Source organism: Leptosomus discolor, chromosome 3, assembly GCF_034619465.1.
Source record: "Leptosomus discolor isolate bLepDis1 chromosome 3, bLepDis1.hap2, whole genome shotgun sequence".
Lineage (NCBI taxonomy): Eukaryota > Metazoa > Chordata > Aves > Leptosomiformes > Leptosomidae > Leptosomus > Leptosomus discolor.
In genome coordinates, this window is record NC_141393.1 from 61,026,724 (window position 1) to 61,049,369 (window position 22,646).

At 43.0% G+C, this 22,646-nt stretch overlaps 1 protein-coding gene across 4 annotated transcripts in view; it reads right to left on the minus strand.

Moving 5' to 3' along the window:
- JAK1 (Janus kinase 1) overlaps positions 1-22,646 on the minus strand; it is a 28,664-nt gene that overhangs the window by 1,598 nt on the left and 4,420 nt on the right. For 2 of the 4 annotated variants that reach the window (XM_086463313.1, XM_009952761.2), the window contains exons 3-22: positions 18,698-18,851; positions 17,940-18,103; positions 17,030-17,372; positions 15,359-15,532; positions 14,412-14,569; positions 13,526-13,649; positions 11,891-12,077; positions 9,792-9,898; positions 8,425-8,571; positions 7,555-7,642; positions 6,870-6,997; positions 6,210-6,345; positions 5,613-5,764; positions 4,328-4,478; positions 3,491-3,585; positions 3,116-3,308; positions 2,347-2,471; positions 1,423-1,595; positions 857-974; positions 382-492 (exon numbers count right to left, since the gene is read on the minus strand). In XM_086463313.1, the coding sequence (XP_086319439.1) occupies positions 382-492; positions 857-974; positions 1,423-1,595; positions 2,347-2,471; positions 3,116-3,308; positions 3,491-3,585; positions 4,328-4,478; positions 5,613-5,764; positions 6,210-6,345; positions 6,870-6,997; positions 7,555-7,642; positions 8,425-8,571; positions 9,792-9,898; positions 11,891-12,077; positions 13,526-13,649; positions 14,412-14,569; positions 15,359-15,532; positions 17,030-17,372; positions 17,940-18,103; positions 18,698-18,851 (3,028 nt within the window). Of the gene's footprint in view, positions 1-381; positions 493-856; positions 975-1,422; positions 1,596-2,346; positions 2,472-3,115; positions 3,309-3,490; positions 3,586-4,327; positions 4,479-5,612; positions 5,765-6,209; positions 6,346-6,869; positions 6,998-7,554; positions 7,647-8,424; positions 8,572-9,791; positions 9,899-11,890; positions 12,078-13,516; positions 13,650-14,411; positions 14,570-15,358; positions 15,533-17,029; positions 17,373-17,939; positions 18,104-18,697; positions 18,852-22,646 lie in introns of all 4 variants that reach the window. The other 2 variants (XM_086463315.1, XM_086463314.1) reach the window with 2 other exon arrangements.

The window sequence follows — 22,646 nt, forward strand, 5'->3', positions numbered from 1 at the left end:
GCAGATTCTCACTGCTGTGAAATGCAGAACAGTGACAGAAACATGCATGTCTGTCTGGGCTGCTGCTCACACAGGCGCTCTGCTTTTCAAAAACCAGAACGATTCTGAATGAACTTTACAGGGATCCAGATGCGATACTGAAACACATTCTTAACCCCGCTGAAGGGGTGTCACGAACTTGGGAGCCTCAGTGTTCAAAATCCATTAAAAAAATAATGCTTAAAAAACCCTGGAAATGCCTTTTTAATACCAAACCTGCAGGCTTTCCTACCACGAGTAGCCAGGCCTGTTCAACCACAAACACGTGGCGCTTTTGCTGCTACTGCCCTGCCAAAGGAAGGGCACCCCGATCGATCGGAGGGTGGTGGGTGCATCCATTACCTCCTCCGGGCAGTTGGGCGGACGTGGCAAACGCTTTTCTTCTTGCAAGACGCGCACCAGCCGCGCCACCGTCATCTGTCCCTGCGTGGGGCCGATCATTTTCAAGAACTCCTGTGAAGAGAGCAGGAGTCAGCTGCGCCTCCTCTTGCCCTGCACCAACCCAGGCCTTTCAGTTTGACATTAAGGTGACATTTGAATCTCAAAATGAAGATGAACAGCAGATGCTTATCGTACAGATAGTGTGCACCGTACGCTCACATTAGAAAGCATACTTGTAACTACGGTTTCCTCACCAAGACATGCAGTCACCACAATTTATCTCTGTACAGGGTCTTTCACTGAAGACAACCATGAGGGTTGTTTTCGTAAGATAGAGAGATTCATTCTGCTTCTCGTTTCCAAAAATAACGATTATTTTTTAAAAAAATATCTGCTTGAAGCGGCTGTAGCAGCAACTTCTTTCACAACCACTTACTGCCATGGGACTGGACTCTGAATCACAGTAGGTGAGCAGTTCATACAGCGTCACCCCGAACGACCAGACATCGGAGGCGATGTAAAATTTACTCTGAAGCAAGCACTCTGGAGCATACCTGTGGGCACAACACAGCAGCGTTACACGTCCCCCAGAGCCGCAGCTGTACTCGTACACGCACAGCCCACACGCATCTGAAGCAAACACACATGTTCTGCACTCGTTGAGCCCTTGTACATCAGTTAATGCGCCCACAGGGCCTGGGGCGGCACAGAAGCGCTTGATAAGGTACAACTGTTACACAGCAGGTCACCATGAAACTAAAGGAGACCAAACCCAAAAACAAAATCATGGGAAAATGGGTTATTAAGCACAGGAAGAAATAAATGGCACAAGAGTAGATAATCTACCAGGTGCCTTTTTCTTGCTCTGACTTTGTATCTTTATTTAGGCCTCTTAGCAGAACAGGAGAAATCTTCAGGATGCCTAAAAGCCTGAGTCTACAGGAGCAGACAAGTTATTCCACTGCACAGTCTGGTTAAAGTAAATGAGTTGTAAGTGACTACCAAAAAACAGGGCTGTCGAGGTCGTCTTTGACAGTGTAGTACTCCTTATCGGTCTCGATTGCTTTGGTGAGACCAAAGTCACCAATCTTCACTCTGTTCTCGCTTTCGACGAGGACATTTCTTGCTGCTAAGTCACGGTGGACGTACTGACAGGAGCCCAAGTAGTCCATTCCCTGAGAGAGAAGAAAGCTGTTCATGCCAGTTTCTCCAATACTTTAATCACTGTTTTTGTCCAGCTTCCCCTTCAAATGCTCCCGTGCTCATGTGGTAATGCTCTATCCAGGCTTCCCATGGCAGGTTCTCCCTCTGTTGGCACCTCCAGGGTCCTTTTCTGACACCACCACCCCCTCCTTAAACTCTGCCTTTGGGTTCCTCATCTGTTGAGACTGCTGTTTCTGCCTTGTGCTTTTCAGCTGAGCAGCCGCCATCTTCAAACCCTCCTCTCCACAGCGGCAGCTCCTTTGTGTGCTGCTAAAACCGACAGTCTGCCCCTACGCTCCTTACAACTGCCCAGCCCCCCGTCACCACAAAAGCAGTCTCTCGCAGAAAGCACACTGCTTCATGGGGCCTGACTGCGCTCGCACCTCTTCCTTGCTTTAGACTTCCATGTCGCTCCTTCCCTCTTGCCAGCGCTCCCTTCCCAAATGCCGTCCTCCCTCCTAATGCTTCAAATTCTGCAGCAGGAACAACTTCACAGAGTCAACTTTTATGCAAGGGAACCTGGTAATTATTCCCTTACTGATCCCTGTACCAGTAGTACCTGAAGCACGGGAGAGACTGCTCGAGGGCTCAGGACCTTGGGGACAAAGCAAGGAGAATGGCTTTGTGCATCAAGCCTCTCCCCCCCTGCCCTCCTCACTATTGAATTAAATATTACACGAATCAAACAGCAGAGCTGCAGGAAGGCTCTGGTGCCAGGCTCACCTTGCAGATCTGAACCGCGTATCTGAGAAGCTGTTTCAGATTGATTTTGTTCTTGTTCCGGGGGAGATACTCCTTTAGGCTCCCAGAAGGAAGAAATTCCATGATGAGTTTAATCCCACTTCCCCCTGAAAACAGACATTTGCAGACATGTGACCCTTCTCATGTCATTAACACCTTTTGTACAAGCCCACCGCACTGGTGGCATTTGTTCTGTTCCGGTATCTCACAACCATGGCCAGACGATGGGCTAACTCCCATCATCAGCCACTGAACCAATCCAGAGGAGAATTTATTCCAGGCAGGACAGTTACTGAACTTAAAAAGTCCCTACAGTTTTTAATATTGGCTTAAAACACTCACTACTGCAAATGCCAAAGTCTACGGCAATAGAGCTCTTTTCTGTTCATCACGGATGCTTCTAACAATGACCTCTGGGTTTAGGGGCTATGACCCAGCTGCAATGGTCAGCTCGCTCCTGGAACACAGGCACCATCAGCCTGCCCAGGTGCTCACTTTTTTAAAACAGATTTGGTGAGAACAGCAACCACGTTGCTCACACCCAGGTTAGCCAAACACTAAAATAGGCAGGAGGACGACTTCAGAGAAAAACGCCTGCTCCTTCTGTGAATAGAGAGACCTAAACCCGAATAGAGAGACCTAAACCCGTAAGATTGAGCTAAGACTGTTTTGCTTTTTAAAATGCTTCATTTTTAAAGGAAAACCCTCATGCTTTTAGTGTACACTTTTAATATTCTACGTGAAGATTTACCATCTTCTGTGCAAATTCCCTTATATTTGACGATGTTGTCATGGTAAAGATTCCTCAAGATTTCTATTTCCTTCTTGAGATCAGCGATGTGATTCCCTCCACTCTCTGGCTTTAGAGATTTAACTGCCACCTGCTCCCCTGTATTGTCGCCTTCTGGGTCGTATCTGCACAGTTCGACCTTGCCAAAGTGGCCCTAATGGTAAAAGACAAGACAAGACGCATTATTTAACACGGCACTCACTGACCGCAGCGTCGCCGACGCACCACGTGAGGCATTTAGGATTCACATCTTCCTGTTGTGACACAGAAAGCACCACAGCTGCGTACTACCCCCCCCAACACTCAGCGGTGTTCTGTACCTGACACTCTTCTTACCTCTCCCAAATCACGGATTCTTTTCAAGAATCGTTTCTCAAAGAGGGTGGGATCGACCTCTGCAACGGGCTTTTTCTCCGAGACAATATCGGGATCTAGGAGTGGAAAAAAATGTCCCAGGTCAGTCAGATTCCTGGAAGGGCACCTTGGTCTCGAAGCTTCAAGGCACCCTGGCTCACTTCCAATCTGCCGCTGTTGGCGTGTCTATCCCTGCCGCCACAACTTCTCTGGCTTAAGTCCTGCCTACTTTTTGATGGGGAATTCCTTCCATTTTTCCATGCCAGCCTGTCACTTGCCGATCCTCCTCCCTCACTTTGTGGGTTGCTTGCCTCATCTTCTTCCAGACTGATCCAGTTTTCTCTTGGTGTACTTCCCACTCTGTGGTAGTTATTCAGCTTCCACGATTATTTATTACTAGGTGTGGGACATAAAGTTTTGCCCTTAATTGATCATCTGTTAGTTACTCTGGAGTAACTTCAACATAGGACGAACCAGGAACCAGAGCTACCTGCGTTAATGCTCTGCTTTGGTCAAGGGAGCCCTACGGAAATCTCATGGAGCTCCAAGATTGTCTTGAAACTAACTTAAGCTGTTGTATAAAACACGGACCGCCGAATGAAAGGCAGTAACACCGACACAACTTAAGCCACACATTCGGTGTGAATTAAACACTCGCATCCTATTTGCACTCCTTTACAGAAAGGGCTCGTTCCATTGCGTGGGGACACAACCCTCTCCTGTCACTACGACCATACGCGTGGCAGAATGCTGCTGTAAGGTGCCCAACTCCGCCTCCCCCACCCCTCCCTCCAGCTGGTAAGCAAACCCGTGCCTTACTTTGTTCCTCCAGTTTGTTGATGTCTCTCATGATGGCTCTGAAGAAGGGTCTCTGATGGGGGTCGTAGTTCATGCACTGTTTCATCAGGTCAGCCAGTTCCTTGCATGAAGGTGTTACCAACACAAAATGCCCCTCATAGAACCTCTCCTTCTGTAAGGCACAAAGGGAAACTCCGGCATGAATTTCAGCTTTTAACTTAATAAATGCGTGCTCTACATCAGAAGGTGTGACCATTAGAGCCTTAACTCATTGTGAATGCAACTTGGTCAAGGAAATCCTCCTTTTCAGCAGTAACTCTAAACCGTTCCTTACCAGTAGAGGATTATTATTGAGCTGAACCTGGTGTAGTTTGGAGCAACCACTTAAAACCCAGGAACTTTCTAAAATGTACTGAAGATGTCACCTTTCAGAAATTATTTTTCTGCCGGGCTTGCCATGTTACTCATGCACGGGGACAAAGGGCCAAGTGGAAATGCCTGCCAAGGAAACACCACAGTACTGTACACTCTTCACAACCCTTGAGACGGTACCAGCTTCAGGGTAGATGGGATGAGGGTGGGCTTTGTGCATCTTCTAAGCTCTGCTGAACCACCCCAGCCGTCTGTCACATGCAGGAAGCCGACTGTAGCCAGGGCAGCGAGCTTCTTTCAGCCACCTCCTGTTAAAACAACCTGGGCAGCAACTCAAGTACTCGGTCATTTCCTTCAGACAAGCAGCAGCTGCCTTGCTCCACTGCCTTCCCAATGCAGCAAAACTTCAAGGGAGGAAAGGCATGTTTGGAACACGTGCTGAGGGACTCCAGCAGTGGTGAACAGCAACTGCCAGCAGTAGGGCAGAACAAGATTTATTTAATGGGTTTTTTTTAGATTTCAGAGCGACCAATTATGGCGTCCCACAGGTTCTAAGCCCACGTCCAAAAGAAACAAGGCAGAACAGAAGAACCTAGCTGCTTTTGACCAGAACCTCAGTCAGTTTGTTACTGGGCACAGGGGTTAGAAAAGGGCAGGTGTGAGAGCACCAGAAATTCTGTTTAACTGTTACTATGCCAAGTTTTGAAAATCCCCACCAAGGTCAGGTTGAAGCAGTAATTAGCGATTTTTGTAGTAAGGACAAGAACTCCTGCTGCAATCTGCGGCCATTTAGATGGACCAGCCCCTCCTCAAGTCCAGCCGAGCTGGTTTTCCTGTAAGTTGAAAGCAACTCAAATTGGGTCTGGAAACTGGGTCTCTGCCAAAGAGGATGTATCTGGGATGTCAAGGTAAAGTTTACGTAACGTAGTTTTACCTCTGCTAACGTCTTGTCCTTCAGTGGTATTTCTCCGTTATAGCAGATTTCCCACAGTGTTGTACCAAAACTCCACTTATCTGCTGCAACACTTAAATTTTTGGAGTCTTCAACGCATTCAGGTGCAATCCAGGGGATTCGCTCAACACATTCTTAGATAAATCACAGAATCAATGCATTTTGGAGTTAATATCGAAGGACTAAAAAACCAGCCTTCTAACTTAATGATTCTTGATTACAGCTGCTTAACTAAAGTAAACTAAAGCTGCAGTATTTATCCAGTTCCAGGGAAATCTTGATTCTCAAATCCCTGTTCGCAGAAGGACGTTTCTGCAGCTTTTACAAGCTCGTGCCTTGAGCCATCCAGAAACTGAGATTCCTTCTGTATTATCTCACTAGACTTAACATGACTTTTTAAAAGAAATTAATACAATAAGCACCCACTGTCAGCAACACTCCTTTACTTCCATGTAGCTTCCAGATTCATGAAAGCTGATTACTTCTATTCTAGAGCCAGTTCTAGCTGGTGTAAATCCTGTTTCTTCCTTTCCCCTTCCCCGCCACGCCAAAGAGAGAAACCTGACTCCCATACCATACCTTGCCTGGACAGCACAGTTATTGGTATTCCTGGGTCGCTCAGCTTTATGAAAGGACCATATTCAGTGTCAATTCCCTCTCTTGCCAGTAGGATGTTTTTAGTACACACATTTCCATGGACCAAATCCTTATCCTCCTACAAGTAAGGGAGGAAAAGAACAGTGAGCACAGTGAGACAGCAACGTTCTGCAAGTGCTGTAACATACCTATAGCACAGGGGATCACTGTAAAATACTCCATGCCGAAATCGAAAAAATACAGCCTGGAAGAAATTATCCCAGAGGAAAACAGGGAAAGAAGGAATAGGGAAACATACTGTTCACACTTAAGCATTTGTATTTGTAGAGCTGATGCATTTTGGAACGAAGACCAACGTTCTATTCCTTTCCCACAAAGAGCGTAATTGCAGGCACCTACAGAAACTGGTGGCAAATGCAAGCACACAGCCTGTTTGGCCTGCTGATAAAAAAGGAGCTCATCGTCTCCGAGAGTCTTTCCCCTTATTTAAAGCAACATGATGAACACAAAGAGAATACCCCACACATTGTACAGTCCCACTGCTGGAGAAAGGAAATTCATTAGTTACTGATGGACACGAAACCTCTGCAGCGTGACACTCCGGCAGCTATAGGCAATGCTTTTGTCACGGCGCCTTCTTACCAAGTAGCTTAGCGCGCTTGCAAGTTGCTTGGCAACTTTGAATTTCCAAGGAGTTGTCAGAACGTCGCTTTTCCGATGCATGAACAGATCCAGAGGCCCAAATTCAACAAACTCTTCTACCATGATATCTACAAAGCCAGGTGCATAAAGTCAGTACTGCAATAACCAGTGTCAGGAGTAACCCAAGAAGCCTGTCGCCACCTTTCCACCACCCTCAGGCAAGATGGTTGTAATATCTCTTTATTTCACCTTCCTCGAAGTTTATTTCAGTGCTCAGAGTCCAAATTAAAAGGCTGAGAGAGTGGCTTTATGTAGTAAATGAACAGTAAACCCAGAACAAAGCATTTCAAAGTCCACAGGGCAGAGTCTTCCCAGGGCAATCGCTTCTGCCAGAAGGCTGATTTCTACTGACACTACCACTCTCACTCTGGCATTCCGACCTCAAGGAATCATCCTGTAAGGCACTTATTCAAAGACAGCACTGGAAGAGGAAACTTGTTAGTAGAAAGGAAGGACTTTGCAGCTGCTCTGCTCTTCCAATTCCACTTCTGTCTGCACTGAAAAATCAAGAGGCAGCAGCTGCTAATCCCGTCTCCCCCCGTGCTAACACTGAACTGAACAGCTGCCCTGTCCCTACCGAGCCCGCTGCTTAAGCGTGCTGCTTAGAGATGTTCACTGCACTCACTTTCAACGTCACGGACACAGACTCCATGGAGGAGGACGATGTGCTTGTGAGACACCTGCCTCATCATGCTTGCCGTTTCAAAGAACGCCTGTTAGAAAGGGAAGGAGGTTAGCCAGTAAACTGCTGGGCGCTGCCGCAGCCACCCGAATGTTTAACTAATATAGAGCGTCAAGTAACAAAAACATCTGCAAAAGATCATCGTGTTTTCCAGTAACACAAAGGGTCAGCAATGGTAGGGATGTGCCACCCCACTGTGGCAGTGGGGCAGCGGAGAGCTGTCAGATGCAGTGGTGGTCAGCACCCAATGCTCCTCCCCATGCTCTCGCAGCCATGCATATCCCAGCTCTTTGCGTCCCCCAAGTGACACATTATAGCCTCTCTCAACAGATGACTGAGCAAAATGCAAGTCCGTTGCCCCTGGCCACATTGCTGACAGAACTGGTGACAGACTCGTAGCCCAATGCACAAGGCGGAGGTAATTTCTGGGAGGCAGCAGCCCCCTCGCTGAACTCCCCGGCTCTCAACTGACACAGCTGCCAGACCCTGGCACTTCATACCACAGCAAGGTCTGGGGCCGTTTTCCTCACGCTTATAGTCTGCACGTGGGCAGGCTGGAAGTGAGCACCGGCCTGTTCCAGCCAGACCCGCTGCTGCTGCTTGGCTCACGAGATCAGCTCACTGAGCATCTCAAAAAACGCTGGTCAATGACGGATCTGACCACCTAAAATGGTGAGATACACCTTCAGCATTTTCCCATTCCCTCACTATGCATACAGCCCCCTTTTTTTTAAAGGCTCTTCATAGTTAGCCACGTATAATACAGTGAGGCCCAGTATTTGTAGTACAACAGACAAAAAGGAAAAAACTTGCCAAAGAAATGTGTCTGTGGCTGGGGTCCAAGACTTTGAGGAGGACTTTAATCTCCTTTTCATTTTGATATCCTTCGTTCTCATCATCTTTGTAGTTGAGAATCCCTGAGTAAATCTGTGTCCTCGTCCCTCTTCCAAGATGTTCGCCCTAAAACGTAACACACCGTTTAGTTTTCAAACCAGGACGTGAAGCAAACCAGTGTGGATTTACACAAATACTTGAATCTGCACTCTGTTCTGCCTCTCCAAGCAGAGAGCGGACTTAGCCCTCCTCTTGATCTAGCTACATATAGACTTACAATTATTACAGTGAGAAACCAGTGATAGCGTGTATTCTTTGCTTTAGTGGTCTCTCTGACCACACTCACTACTGTAAACTCAACTTGATTCTAAAGGGCTGTTACATCTCCATTAACATCAAACAGGTTCAGTGGGATTTAACGCTGTTAGACTAAACATCAAATGAATAAATAGTAACTGGCCTCTTACTTGCAACGAGCTGCTATTGAGGCCATCTTTAATGTGTTTCCAAAAATTAGAGGAAGTAATATTTCAATGGAACACTTTGTTTGGAAAAGCAATTTCCTCCTAAATAACAGAGGATTCCGCCTTGGGCTATTTTTGCAGGAAGCCTGCATGCTGACTGTAAATATACCAATCAAAAAACAATTAACATCATCTATATCTGTCCTCCCCGGTCAGTGATGTAATTTGAAAAAAAACAAACCCCAAACTTCTGATTCAACTGAAGAAGCTTGATGTAAAAGCCTGATGTAAGAGCTCAGGTCTTTTAGAAACATTAAAGGTGATTTGTGCATTCAAGCTGCTGTGGGTTTTTTGAAGTTTATTCAAGTCACCTGCATTGTTAACTGCAAACAACTCAGAAAATTTGGGTACTAGATCAGTTTGGAACACAAAATTTTGAATTCAGAGCTTTTGAATACTTCACTCTTTTTGCTGGAGGATATTATCTTAAACCTCAAGTTGCCTGTTTCTCTGATATGGCAGGCTCTGAAAGATACAGCCACATTTAGCAACACACCGGCCAGGAAAAACAGCTCTTAAGACTTTCATGATTTTTTCAGAATGACCTTAGAAGCACCTCCTTCCACAGCCGTTAGAAAATTGCTCAAATATCAACTTGATTTCTAGTGAAAGGCATTACTTCCAAGCTTCTCTTCTTTTTCCACACAAGGACATAGAAACATTTAGATTCTGCAACAAGAGGCTTTAATACAAATAAAGATTCAAATTAAGTTTTGCTGAGGAGAAACGGGAGTGGAAGAACCAGGCGGCATTTGTACTACCTGACCAGGTACGGTGGGCTGCCATACTGATTACAAGAGAGAAAGTTCAGCAGCTACCTACCTGCATGATCTCTTCTTTGAGGATTCGATGGAAACTCAGCTGCCCTAGGTGATATACGGGCTGCCATTCCTGCGCCTTCTTGGTTGCAACCAGCAAGTTGGAGATTTCTAGAAGGCAGGGAGAGAAAATATTCTTTAAGACTTTTCAAAGGTAACTGCATTCACCCTTCTCAGTCAATAATGTTACTGTATACGCTCACTTCAAGGTAAATCCCCAAATGAAGGAGAAGGAGGGAGAAAAGAAGAAACTTCGACTTAACTTCTGCTCAAGTAACTTCTATTCCATCATTCAACAGAGAATTCACTAAAGCGGAGCTACATATTTTACATTATATATACAAAGTTAGTATTAGCCACGTTGGGGCTGATATTAAGAAACTGAGTAGCGTTTACTGCACAGAGAGATACCCAGGACTGAAAGAGGCAACACCTCTGCTGTACATCAAGTAAAATAACACACACTCCCTCCTGCCAACAGGTACGTCTCCTTTCCAGTGTGCAGGTGGGTAAGGGGTAGCTGGAGTCTCGTTTCCTCTCTTTACCTCCTTGAAAATTTCTTGCGCTCTGGGAAACAGTAACAGTCTGTTTCCAGAGCACTGGAATGAAACTGGGGAATGGGAAATGAACAGAAGGAAAAGACTCCAAGGGCCGGTGCTTCCTCCGCACTGGTCAGGGAGAGGCACGGTTAGACTCCCAAAGTCTTACACATGGATTTTGTCTTCCTGTGTTTAACAGCAGGCATTATTTATTATGATACGAAGGTTTTAGATGTCTATGTGTATCTAGCCTTCCCGTTACTGCGAACAGAACACGTGCGTCGGGGCTAAACCATGATCTAGCACTCTGAAAACGAGCAGTAATGAACCATACACTGGAAAAACTGCTTATTTCTGCATCACCTAAATTCTTTGTGAATAACCAATTAAATAGACAGGTTCAAGAAGTAGAAAACAAAACAGTGAACGGCATAATAATGCACTGGATCCCACTGTAACTAATGCCAATGAAAAGCTGAAGTGGGCAGTCAACTCCTTGACCTGTTTTATTTTATTCCAGATATAGCTGTCAAAATGTAATCAAAATGTCAAAATGTATAATCTTGCCATGCTCCAGACAATTACCAATGTTCTTCAAAGTGCTGATAAGCTCAGTGTCTATCTACAGAGTACTCTCCTCTAAAACGGTCAGAACAAGCAGGTAATTAATATAGCTCAGTTATTCCCCTTATTCTAACAGGAAACCATTATCTGATCAACACAACCACACCACTGTGTTTCCTCTTTCATACAAAATTCAGCTACAAGACACTTGTAGTTTATAGCAAACAATTTTAGTAAGGGTTGGCATTAACAGTTTAACAAATGCACGATTGTCCCAGCCCTCTACAATCTGACCTCACAGATGGATTTACTGACTGCAAGGCTGTTCTGCTTGCTAACAGTTGCAGACCAAGCCTTCCCTGCTGCTTCATGAAGATTAACGAAGTAAACAACATCACAGAGCAAGAGCAAACAAGCTTCAAACCAAAGGTTGCCACAGAACCACTGCAGGCTGCAACCCTCTTTTGCTAGAGGAACACAACGTGATGCCTGGCAGCACTGCCTGGCATACGTGACTCGGTGGAGCAAAGGAAGAACCTTATATGGCCCCTGCTTCGCCGCAGCATTTCAGCCCATGACTCTGAGTCAGCTGTGACTTTTTTTTTTTTTTTGAACAAATCTAGAGATCCACCTCTGCCATCGATACTGCAGGGCCAGCTGTTTAGGTGCCAAAAGGGAAACCAGAACTTTTCTCACTGTCATTTGAAAAGTTCACACAAACAAGGCTCATGAGAAGCACCAGCCCCTGAGCATCCTGTGCTGAGCTTGTAACATTGAAAGGAAACCCCTAAAACCTGATTGACAGTGCTTGCTTTTGCTTTTTGGCAAGACTCCTCTCCTCCACAGAGAAGGAAGAAACTTTAAATGTAACTTTTTAAATGACAGAAGAGCTTCACTCAAGAACACAGAGCAAACTGAAGACACTAAGAATGCCTCCTATTTCTGGAGTTTGTTTCCTTTCAACAACAAAGTTTGTTGCCCCTCTTAAAGGACAGACTACCTCTTGGTTTTGGTTGACAGCACCTCTTCAGTGTAAAGCTTATGTTGTCTGTCCGAAGTATTTGTCCTTTCAGGTGATCCATCAGCTCTTTTAATGATGAGAAAGACTTGTTTGAACCGTGTAGGAAGTACTCGCCTTTCTTCACCTCAATCTGGAAGTTCTTGTACTGGATGGAATTATTTATCATCTGCAATTAGGGGGGAGCGAGATAAAAAAGAAAGCATAATCATTAAAGTGAAAGAACGTTTTAAAGTCATAAGAGCTCCCCAAAAGCCTTTGAAATTACACGCAGGACAAGTTGCTTGCTCCTAAGCTAGTGTACTCTAATCAAACTCCAATGAAGCAGAAAAAGGCCCTAAAATTCCTATAACCTTCAGTCCCAGGAAGGCTCATAATAACGGAGGAGCAACATAAAGGTGCAATCATCTAACAAGCCCAATTATGGCTTCTGTGTTTTGCAGAGCCTCAGAGTATGCAGAAGCCCTGACTCTTCAGAAGGACTCTTCACTTCATTTGATCAAGAATTGCAGAATCTGGGCCATGGTTTCAAAATCTCAACTTAAAAATAGCAAAACTCCCTTTCACAACTCAGATAGTTCAACAAGTGAAACAAGATTTCAGGCTGTTCAAACCTTCCCGTTTCACTCAGATGCAGTGAGGAAGAATGACTGAACTGTTGTACTTGCCCCTCTCAAGCCCAAGCCCTTTCAAGTTCTACCCTCTACTCCTGCTTCCTCGCCTCTACCACGCTGCAGCTTCACATCACCTCTCTCTTTCCTCTCTAAGCCTCGCAACAAGGTTGAATGTTTTCCAAGACAAAATTAATTTGTTTCAATGCCTCAGCTGTCCTGTCCGTTACAGACAGCATTGACCATAGTTTTTTTTTTGCAAATGTCTACAGAAGATGAACCCAATGTCAATGCTATTATTTCCAAGAAAGTTGGGGTTTTTTTCATCATTTTGTTGTTTCTTGTTTCAAGAGAAGGGAAATAGTTTATATGCCTTTACACTGCTATTATTCTTGAGTGAACACTTTAAATATCATCCCAAATCTAGCATGTCGGCTGCAGACTTCCAGCTGAGGTCAGCAAAATACAAACTTCTGTGCAGTTGCGGCACTCTTCTACTTCTATCTGGTTCTCTTGCCTATCCCACCTCGTGAGCTTTTAGTTATCACTCATCTTTCACAAAGCATGTTCCACCAGGTCCCCTTCTGTGTCCTCTACACATAAAGGCAAGTGTCCTCATGCACTGTTCTTTTACAGTTTGTAGGCAGAAATACATTCATATAATTAAATCCATATTCAAGAAACATTAGGTAAGTTGCAGTGACAAATTCTGTACGGCATTCTCACACCATCTGAGTTTAAAAAGCTTAATTTCAAATATATTCATGCACAGTTTTATTGCTATGAACAGAAATGTTCTGGAGGTAATGAATTATATTTGTAGAGGTAGCACTGGATTTCAGGGAAAATGAAGCTGTGAGCATGAGTATCTACCCTCTGCTATCAAACAAAGGTAAGAGTGTCTGACCTAAAGAACATAAATATATCAACACGGATTACAGGGAGCTTCACAGGGAGCCTTCAGCTCATTATCAGATTACTGCTGGGAACGCCACACCTGACTTACCTCTGAGCCTTCAAAACAAGTCACTGTCATGAGAATGTGGTTAAAGTTCGTGCAGCTCCATCTCAACACATACATTCCTGCTTCGTTCCCTTCCTGTCGCAGTTTGTTGATGGCGTATTCCGTGCTGAAAGAGTCAACGTACAAATGAGGAAAAACAACAAATGAGCAGTTGAATCCAAAATCTATTATTAGTAAATACACAGGACAGTAATCCTATATTTGGAACAAAAATGTGTAACAGCAACTTAGAAATATTTATATTATTACTAAGACATGAGTTAACTGTGTGCATTACACACAGTCACATTTAGCTGCAAAAGAGCAAGGGAAGAAAGTTTTATTAAGCTCTTAGCATGCTTAATGGGGAACTTTCGCATCCAACACAATGCGCACATAAGCTCTCAGTTTTCTATATATTGCATCTTCAAATATAAAAGGAAAAGCCAAAAAAAAAAGGTGGGCAGAAGGGAAAATAATTGCTTTAGCCATTTAAAAAAACAGCAGCAACACCACAACAAAAAAACCCTAAACCAAACCAAAACAAAGGCTTTGTGCCTCCACCCAAGGACTCCCAGGGCCAGTGTAGATACAGTTCAACTTTGTTTACCTAAAATATTCCCACCTGTTCAACTGACAATGATCTTTATTGCTATTAGTGAACGAAGCCTCAAAATAGTCCAACAGTGAGGAAACACTGGTTTTATACACGAGTAAGTTGATGTGGAGAGAATCAGTTACACTTTTTCCATATAATCACTAGAAAAAATAGTTGTTCTACAACCTTTTGTTAATAACAACCTTCCAAATGTCAGATTTCCTCAACGGATTCAACATGCACTAGTATTAAAGTTCAAGTCAAAACATAAAAATCAAACATTGTACTAACCAAATGGGTCCATGGCATCCATTTTTTATGTTGTGCTCAATCAGTGGGGGAGCCACATCTGTGCAGAGATAATGGTGGGCATCTGCTGTAAGTCTGAAGTATCCGTCTATCAAAGATGCAAATGACAGGGCCTCATCATGTGAGGACAGTTTTAATTCCTAAACAAAAAGATATTTTAGTAAAGAATTTTTACAGTTCTGTTTAAACATTTCAGGAGTTTTAATACCCAGCAATTTTTGCACAGAGTGGCTAAAAAATTGTCCAGAAACCTAGGACAGAAAACCATACATAGTCAGGGAGCCAACACCGACCACTCTCTATCCTTCTCACTCATTAATGGCTAAAAACGTTCATTCTCCAGGGTGACATGTTCTGCTGTAATCTAGGTGAGATCTGTAAGGCAAACTCTTGTGCCAGCCTTTGGGAAACGCCGCAAGTTCAGGACTGGGGCAGTCACGGTGGACATGAAGCCAAGGGCGCTCTGGCAGCTCCTTTCCAGATTCTAACAGCTGGTAGTCCACAGCAAGAAGAATCACATAGGACACTAAAACTGGATATCTATAAACCAACCCTCCTCTCCTTCCCTCCCAGGTCCTCTCTGCATGTCTCCTCTCTGCCATCCGTGCTGAGCTCCTCTTTCTTGATGCTGCTTTTAGCTATCCAAGCTGTACGGAGGACGGCCATGGGCTGAGAAGTGTAGCAAGGAGGCCACCAGGCACTGGTGGTATGCAGTAACAAGCGTAGAGAAACAACTGTGCTCACCAACTTGCTGCTCTTCTAGCTAGCACTTTCGCATCTGTGCACTGCTGAGGACAGCACATTTAACTGTTATTTAAGAGGCCCATTAAATAAAATGTTCCTCAAGGAGGTTGTCACCTGCTGCCCTACAACACTCTGTCGCTACAGCTTCCCATGGGAGGGAAACTTATCCAAGGTTTGGTTCTTACCATCCTTTTGTTATCCTGCTTGTTAATGCTAACTGTAGACTCCTTGATGACAATGTGGGTGATTTCAGGAAAATAGGAGAAATTGTTCCATGACTCTCGAATTTTGTGTTTTTCTTCATCCTTTTTGTTTTTGCCATCAGACTTTTTCTTCTTCTCTTTTTCTGTCTGTACAGACTGCAAATATTTTGGATAAAAGTAGATTAATAAAACCATATCTTTTTAGCATAGTGTTTTTACACTAAAACAAAAATTCAGGCCAAATTAATCCAGCTATTTTATTCTTGAATGCTTTTTGCACTGAATTATCAATTCATTTACATGTCCAGTGTGTCTGTATTGTAAGGATATACTTCAGTCAAGAACTGTCCATAAGACAGTTTTCCTGAGGATAAAAGAAACCAGTCATTAGCTAGGGTAACTCACCTCTCTCTCGGTATGCTAGGAAGAATTTTAGTAGCAGTACAGGGCTGAAAGGTTCTACTGAAAGTTCTAAATTATGTACTTGAAATACTCTTTCAGACCTCAGCCCAAAAGCCAGAACCATATTCTTCTCACACTGCACGCCTGAACTGCTGACAGCAGATGAAATTCTGCATGCAGACCACAATGAAGCTGAGCATCATACACGCCAAAAATGATTGAAAATCATTAGTAACTACTTATTTTAAAATTATAAATGTTCAGGCTGAGCAAAGCTTCCTGCTAGTCACAGAAAAGTTCTCACTGAGATGAAAGTCTTTGGTTTAGGCATTTAAATAAATATAATCTATAAATCAGCAGAAACAGGAGCCTTACAAGAAACAGGCTGCACTTCTTGCAAGCGTTTCTGCTCAAATACCAGTTCTTCCTCCCCGCCCCCTACATTAATATTATCATTTAAAACAGAAATTCTCCATCAAAGATAGAGATAGTTAGGTTACATCTAAACCGAATGAAGCACAATACTTTCTATGCTACAGAAGATAGCCATCAGCAGGGTTCTCATCACTGTGGGGAGCTGAGGCAAGCAAAAAGAGGTCCTAGATGTTCAATTTTTTATGTGGAGAAAAGCTGTAGAGTATGTCATAACCCCTTCAAACCCAGAGCATATTTAATATTTATGTACACAAAATACAGAAGAGGTTAAGCAAAGTGACCTCTGTTAGCAGCACTGAAACAAGTAACAACATATATCACTGACGTGAGAAAGCTTAGCTTCAATGTTGCTGTATTTTAATTTATTCATGAAAAGTCTACGAGTATGAGCAAACACGGCACCTGGGGTGCCATATACAGAAAAAGTGTTAACAGACCCTGCTATCAACACAGAGCACCAAACCATAAGGGCCTCCACAGACATTAATCTTTCAAGACTTGTGTCTGGTCTTACAGTCTTTAATTTTCCTGGTGAACAGGCTGCCCACAGAGGTTGTGCAGTGTCCGTCCTTGGAAGCTTTCAAGACTGGAATGGATAAAGCCCTGAGCAACCTGCTCTGCTCTCAAAGCTGAACAGGGTCTTGGACCAGAGACCTCCTGAGGTCCCTTCCAACCTGCACAATTCAATACTCCTACAAAAGAAGCCCTTACAATAAAAGGCTGATCTGTAGTGTCTGAAGATCATGATCATTTTTTAAACAGTTGTTATGCCCCCAAAAGCAATCCTCCAATTTCTATTTACCAAGGGATACTTACATTTGGCTTGAGCCTCCACTGGATTCCATTGTTTCCTGTTACAATGACTTCATATAGTGGGAGGATCTCATTGTCTCCGCAATTAAATCTATTTATCTCATTCTCAGATGAAATCAGCAAAAAAGAAGTCTCAAAAATTTCTGCTCCATAATGTTTAGTCAAGGTCTCCATTGTTGATAAGTATTTAACTTTCAGGTCACGTGGAGACACACTACTGTCGCCAATGGTTTTGTTGTTAAACTCTTTAAGGAAATGCTTGAAAACATTATTTATCCGAATCCTAGTTAAGAAATTCCTCTGTCTGATGGTCTTGTTCAAAGTTTCAGGAATATAATGCTTGTAACTAGAAGGAAAAACAATGCTGCAAGTTAATGGCGCTGTCTCCTAAACTTTTAACTATCTAAAACGTGAAACTGCCTTACTTTGAAAGTAATTTACAGTGAATAAGATGCAGTGAACCACTGTGTGGCTGGTACCGCAGCAGAGGTTTACAGCATTAATAGCCAACAGAATTCAAATAATCACCTTATCTGAAAGCTTTTTAGATGGATCGAGCCCACTCAAATCAATAACACAACTTATTCTAACAGTTTTGTCACTAGGTTGCCACTTAACACCATGGCCATTTCTGAATGTACTAACCCAGAACCCTGACTTTACAGTAAGTCAATCAGTACCCAGCACATCGGTTTGCTGGGTGCAGTAGCTGCACAGATTCTGAATACTCTCCAGGTTTTCTAATACATATCCCTATTGACAAGACTAGAAAGACTGACTTAGCAATGGTAGTGTTGGATTTCGTCAATCAGCTCCCTGTACAGCCAGATTCTGGAAGGTAAAATGCTTAAAATCCCTTCTGGGAGAGAAGCACAGCAGACCCAACAGTGACAAAGAAGTTATCCCAGCTCACCTGATATCTTTGGGAAGCTCCGGAAGCTTCACATTTTTCTTGACAGCATAGTGAGAGATTGCAAGGACAGCCATCCCCAGGCATTCGTTTTCAATTTCATGAACCTCTTGATCATTTTTAGGATCACGGATTGGTGCCAGGCCTTTCACTAAGTCATACTGACCCTTAATAGGAAGCAAAAAAAAGAAAGCTACTGGGTTTGTTATAGCTTATATATATATTTATATAGTTTACATAGTTTTTATTTGTCATAGTTTCTCTCATAGCAATATGTCACCAGATCTTGCCCTCCTCGAGCAAGAAGAGTCACCCAAAATTGAGAGGCAGGACAGGGAGGGGTAGGGGAAGAAGGGAAGAGCTGTGCAACAGATGCAGTCTTCTCTTAGACCAGTGAAGCAAACACACAGGCAAGCACTGGTCACCCCACAAATTCTGTCTATTTGTGAAGAACCAGGTGACAACATTTATAGCCAAAAATAGTTAATATTAAAAGAAAGTATGCTATAAAAATATAGCCCTTTTTAGACTGTGAGACAGACAGTTTCTTTACACATTCTACATATGGGCAGATTGTTCTTCATGTAGCAAATTCTCTTCTCTCCACCATGCAGAAGTACGAAGAAAACACTTATCAACACTAACAGGTAAGGTTACACGTACTTTAGATGTTTGAAAACAGGTCTTTAAAGCAACTTCTAATGGATCAAATAGTTTTTGAGGGACTACAATGGCAGAGATACTTGCAAGCAACCTCTTACCTGTGCAAAGATGTATTCTAATGAGTCTGCATCAAGTATAGGGGTTCCTTCTGGTGCCAGCTTCTTATCATAAGAGTTCTTTGCCTTCCTTGGGGAATGCCTCCACACTGAGGGTTCGTTTTCACTAGTCCCATGCCAGTTTGTAAAATAGTATCTTGCAAGAAAAATAGGAATAAACTTTAAAAACTTTTGGGGAAATCCTTCATTTACATTAGATAAGGATTTTAGACTTTTAAAAGAAAACCAGCTAAAAGTCAAAATCCGTCAATCTTCTGCCCTGAGGTTGCAACTTAAGTGGTCCACTGCTGAAATTGCATGCTTGACCTGAAGAACTGAGGAAAAAATGGTGTTTTAGTCAAATAGAGTCTCACTCCTAACTCATGATACCATGTCTGACTGTCTGTCACATCCCTGCGCAGTCCACCGAACAAGAAGTCGCCACTCAGATGACAATTACGTTTCCATCACCTCTGACAACGCTTGAGCAGCGTAGGAGAGTGTAATGCTTCTACTGTGCAATGGTTGGCTCATCCAAAGGGCTAACAAGACTTCAGACCTCCTCCTCTATAGGCACCGAAGCAACTTGCAGGGCAGAACTGCTGCAAGTACCTTCCCGGCCACAGCGGGGAGCAGCGCGATGCCTCACTCCCTGGAATTTCTGCTTCCCTCAGTTTTTGCATGGAGCTGGTGAAAAACGCATCAATTCAAATCATCTGGTTTTAAAGGGCCACAATCAATCTTCTGTGTATATCGCAAACAGGCTTTTTACTCGTATCTGTATACAAGGCTATTGAATTGAAAACCTGCTAAAGGAGTTGTCATCTGCTGAAAATAAATGAAATTTCAGAGTTCAAGCCTCTGATAGCACCTTTTGAGAAATATTTTGCCTAAATGATTCCAGAAATTTGTGTTTATGTGGGTTCTAGTAACATTTAAAATCAAGTAAAGTTCACTTGAACTTGGTCTGAATCAAGGTGCCTTTCGCAAAGATTCATGCTTGGCACATGATCATGAACTACTTACAATTAAAAGGTTACAGCAGAGCAGATTTACCCAACTGCTAAGTAGGAATGATTTTTGTAAGAATATGTCAATCTAATTCCAGAAAAGCATTCAGCATTATCCAGAGCAAACCATGCAGAATTATCACGGGGGTGTGTGTGTATATATCTATTTTACTGCATTAATACAAAGGGATATGTGAAATCAATGCTTATGGACATCACAGCACAGGACAACCTGCATGCAAACCTGCATGTTTTAAAATCCATTACTATCTTTTCATGATTTGTCTCTGATCAGAATGGGAGTTCACTGATTAAGCCCTAATTCTGCAGTGATCAAGGCTGGCGTGTATCAGCCTCAGTGCAGAGTCAGGACCTTAAAGAGCAAACCAGAATTTTTCATATACTTTAATATACTTCAAAATACTTTTACTTCAGCACCACGTGTTTTAATAACATGTGCTACCTGCACAGTAAGCTGATCATATCTATAGCATGAGTAGGAACATCAACATACAACTATACCAAGAACTCCTGACAAGTACTGTAAGATACTGCAAAATGCCTTCGGTTGAAGCACAAAAAGCAGAGGAAAGCAAATCCTTCTGCCTCCAGGAAATGACTTTGTTTCCATATGCTCCTTTATAAGATAAGTGATAATTAATAACTTCAATTCTTTTGGTATTTCCTGAAAATAATTATGGGCAAGGTATTGTGTATTGTTTGCAATTGAGAGGAGAATTTGCTCCTTTCCCTATTAAACTGCACTAAGACAACACTTATAAGTTACAATAGAAGTTAGAGCCCCATTGTTTGAGGAACCACGTAAATAAAGATGGAGAGTCTCTGCCTTGAAGAGACCAATGGACTGGCAGTAAGGGGGAGACAGACGATTACTATTACACTTTCACAAACAGAAAGGGGAGCACAAGCTCTCCAATTCAGAAGTCCTGCAGATGAGCTGGAAAGGCGACCGCACGCTCCCAAGTTTCAGGAGCACGACCCACCCCTCCTTGAGAGCGCTTTAGCCCAGGGCAGGCACTTGCGGCAAGGGTGAGAGCCAGCGGGGGAAATCTCGGGAGTCAGCCCAAGCAGGTCACCCCTGGGAAGGGGCAGTTTTTCACTTCACCCATTCAATCTGGCCAAGGAGTGGTGGAAGTGCTGGAGGGAGACATGCTATTCTCCTTCACCTACAGCAGCTCTGATTCCAGAGTTGCCAGAAACATGTGTATTGGGTCCCTTCTCTATGCCAAGAAACACTACTACCTCTGGCTTAAACACCAGTCCAGCTTTGGAACAGTTAAACTCCTCCTCCATCAGCTGGTGTGATACTTACTCCAGGATATTGCAAAATACTGTGGTTTCTTATGTTGTAGACTGCTTTTTTGTTGTTGTTTTTAAACTTGAGGCAAGTGAAAGAAATACAGGGCTAGTTAAAAAGTTTTGAGTGAAAAGCAAGTGCTGCAAAATATTATCAAAAGTAGAGCAGCTGGCACAGATCTGATGGGGAGAGGAGGAGGACAGGAAGTCCACATAGTCAGAAACCAAATCTAAAGCTTTCAGCAGTGGGAGAAAAATCAAACATCTCAAAGCATTTGAAACTACGCAGTCACATACCTTCGTTTTATACATATGATTTCAATAGGACATGACTAAATCAAATCTATCAATGTGATGAAATTTCAGAAATGAAGCTGTCCACATAGAGATTACTCAGGCTTTAAATGATTATATACAGTCTAACACACTGCACGATTAAATAAGCCCAGTCCATTTTCCTTTTTCAAGAGGAACCCTCTCTCTTGCAGAGCTCAGAATAAACAATATTCATTTAGAGAACAGTTTCACAATCCTGCGTTGCTTGCAATTTTTCAGTGCTCTGCCCTGCTCTCAGTCCAGCTGCCCAACCCAAGACACACAATAGATCAGAAATGAAAGAAAGGAAAACACCACTTCGCCAATGCAGTACAGTATTCCTAGGGAGATGTTAGTCTTTAGATTTTAGCGCTTAACTCATACAGGCTCTTCTTAAATACATACGAAATTATTTTTATATAGATAACTATTGGCCTAAATTTTGCCACTTTTCCTGCCTGGAGTACATTTGACAACTGAGACACCCCTCCCAAACTTCAAATTCCAACTCCAAGGCTTAAAAAAATAAACCACCAGAACTTCTAAATACAGAAAGCAGGGCATTTCCCACAGCTTCATTCTATTAAATGGCAGAACAGAAAAAAAAAATCCAGAAAATAAAAGTTCAACATAGATTAATTTTGTCCATATACCTAAAATCTGATAGAGATGTGAACAGCCAGAGATTTATAAGCAGGAGCTGTTCAAGCAGTTTTAAAGAAAGCGGTGTTACCCACCACGCAAGTAAGATGCAGTAGGAATGTAAGAGTACCTGGAGAGAGCTCTCATCATTCACCCAAAGCAGAAAGATATAAACACCAAACGCAGCAGAAACTATTTTTTAAGAATTGAGCTAAAACCAGCATCATACTTCTCATCAGAAGATTAAATTCCCTCAACTACTCTTTTAAAATACCACCTCCTTTTACTGAGAAAAGCAGACCACATCAAAGAATTTCAGTGTCAGGGGAAAACACCCCAGACTCACATTATACCCAGAAATTTTTTTTATTATTCAGTATATGGTTAATCTGGCTGATCTCTTAAAGCAAGAAAGGGCACTTAACACTCTGTAAGAGGCCATTAGAGTCCTCAGAGCTTCTTTTAGAGAGTCACTCAATTCCATTATTGTATGGTGTTTATCTGCCAAACTTAATCACAGCTGTTTAAATCTGAGATTAGCCGAGGTTAAGTCATTAATACCACTGTGTTACAGAAAAAAGAGAGGACTATAATATCCTCTTCCTCTTCTAAAAATAGGTATCAGTATTATAATTACTTGAAAAGCAAAGATCTTTTTGTTGACTGTC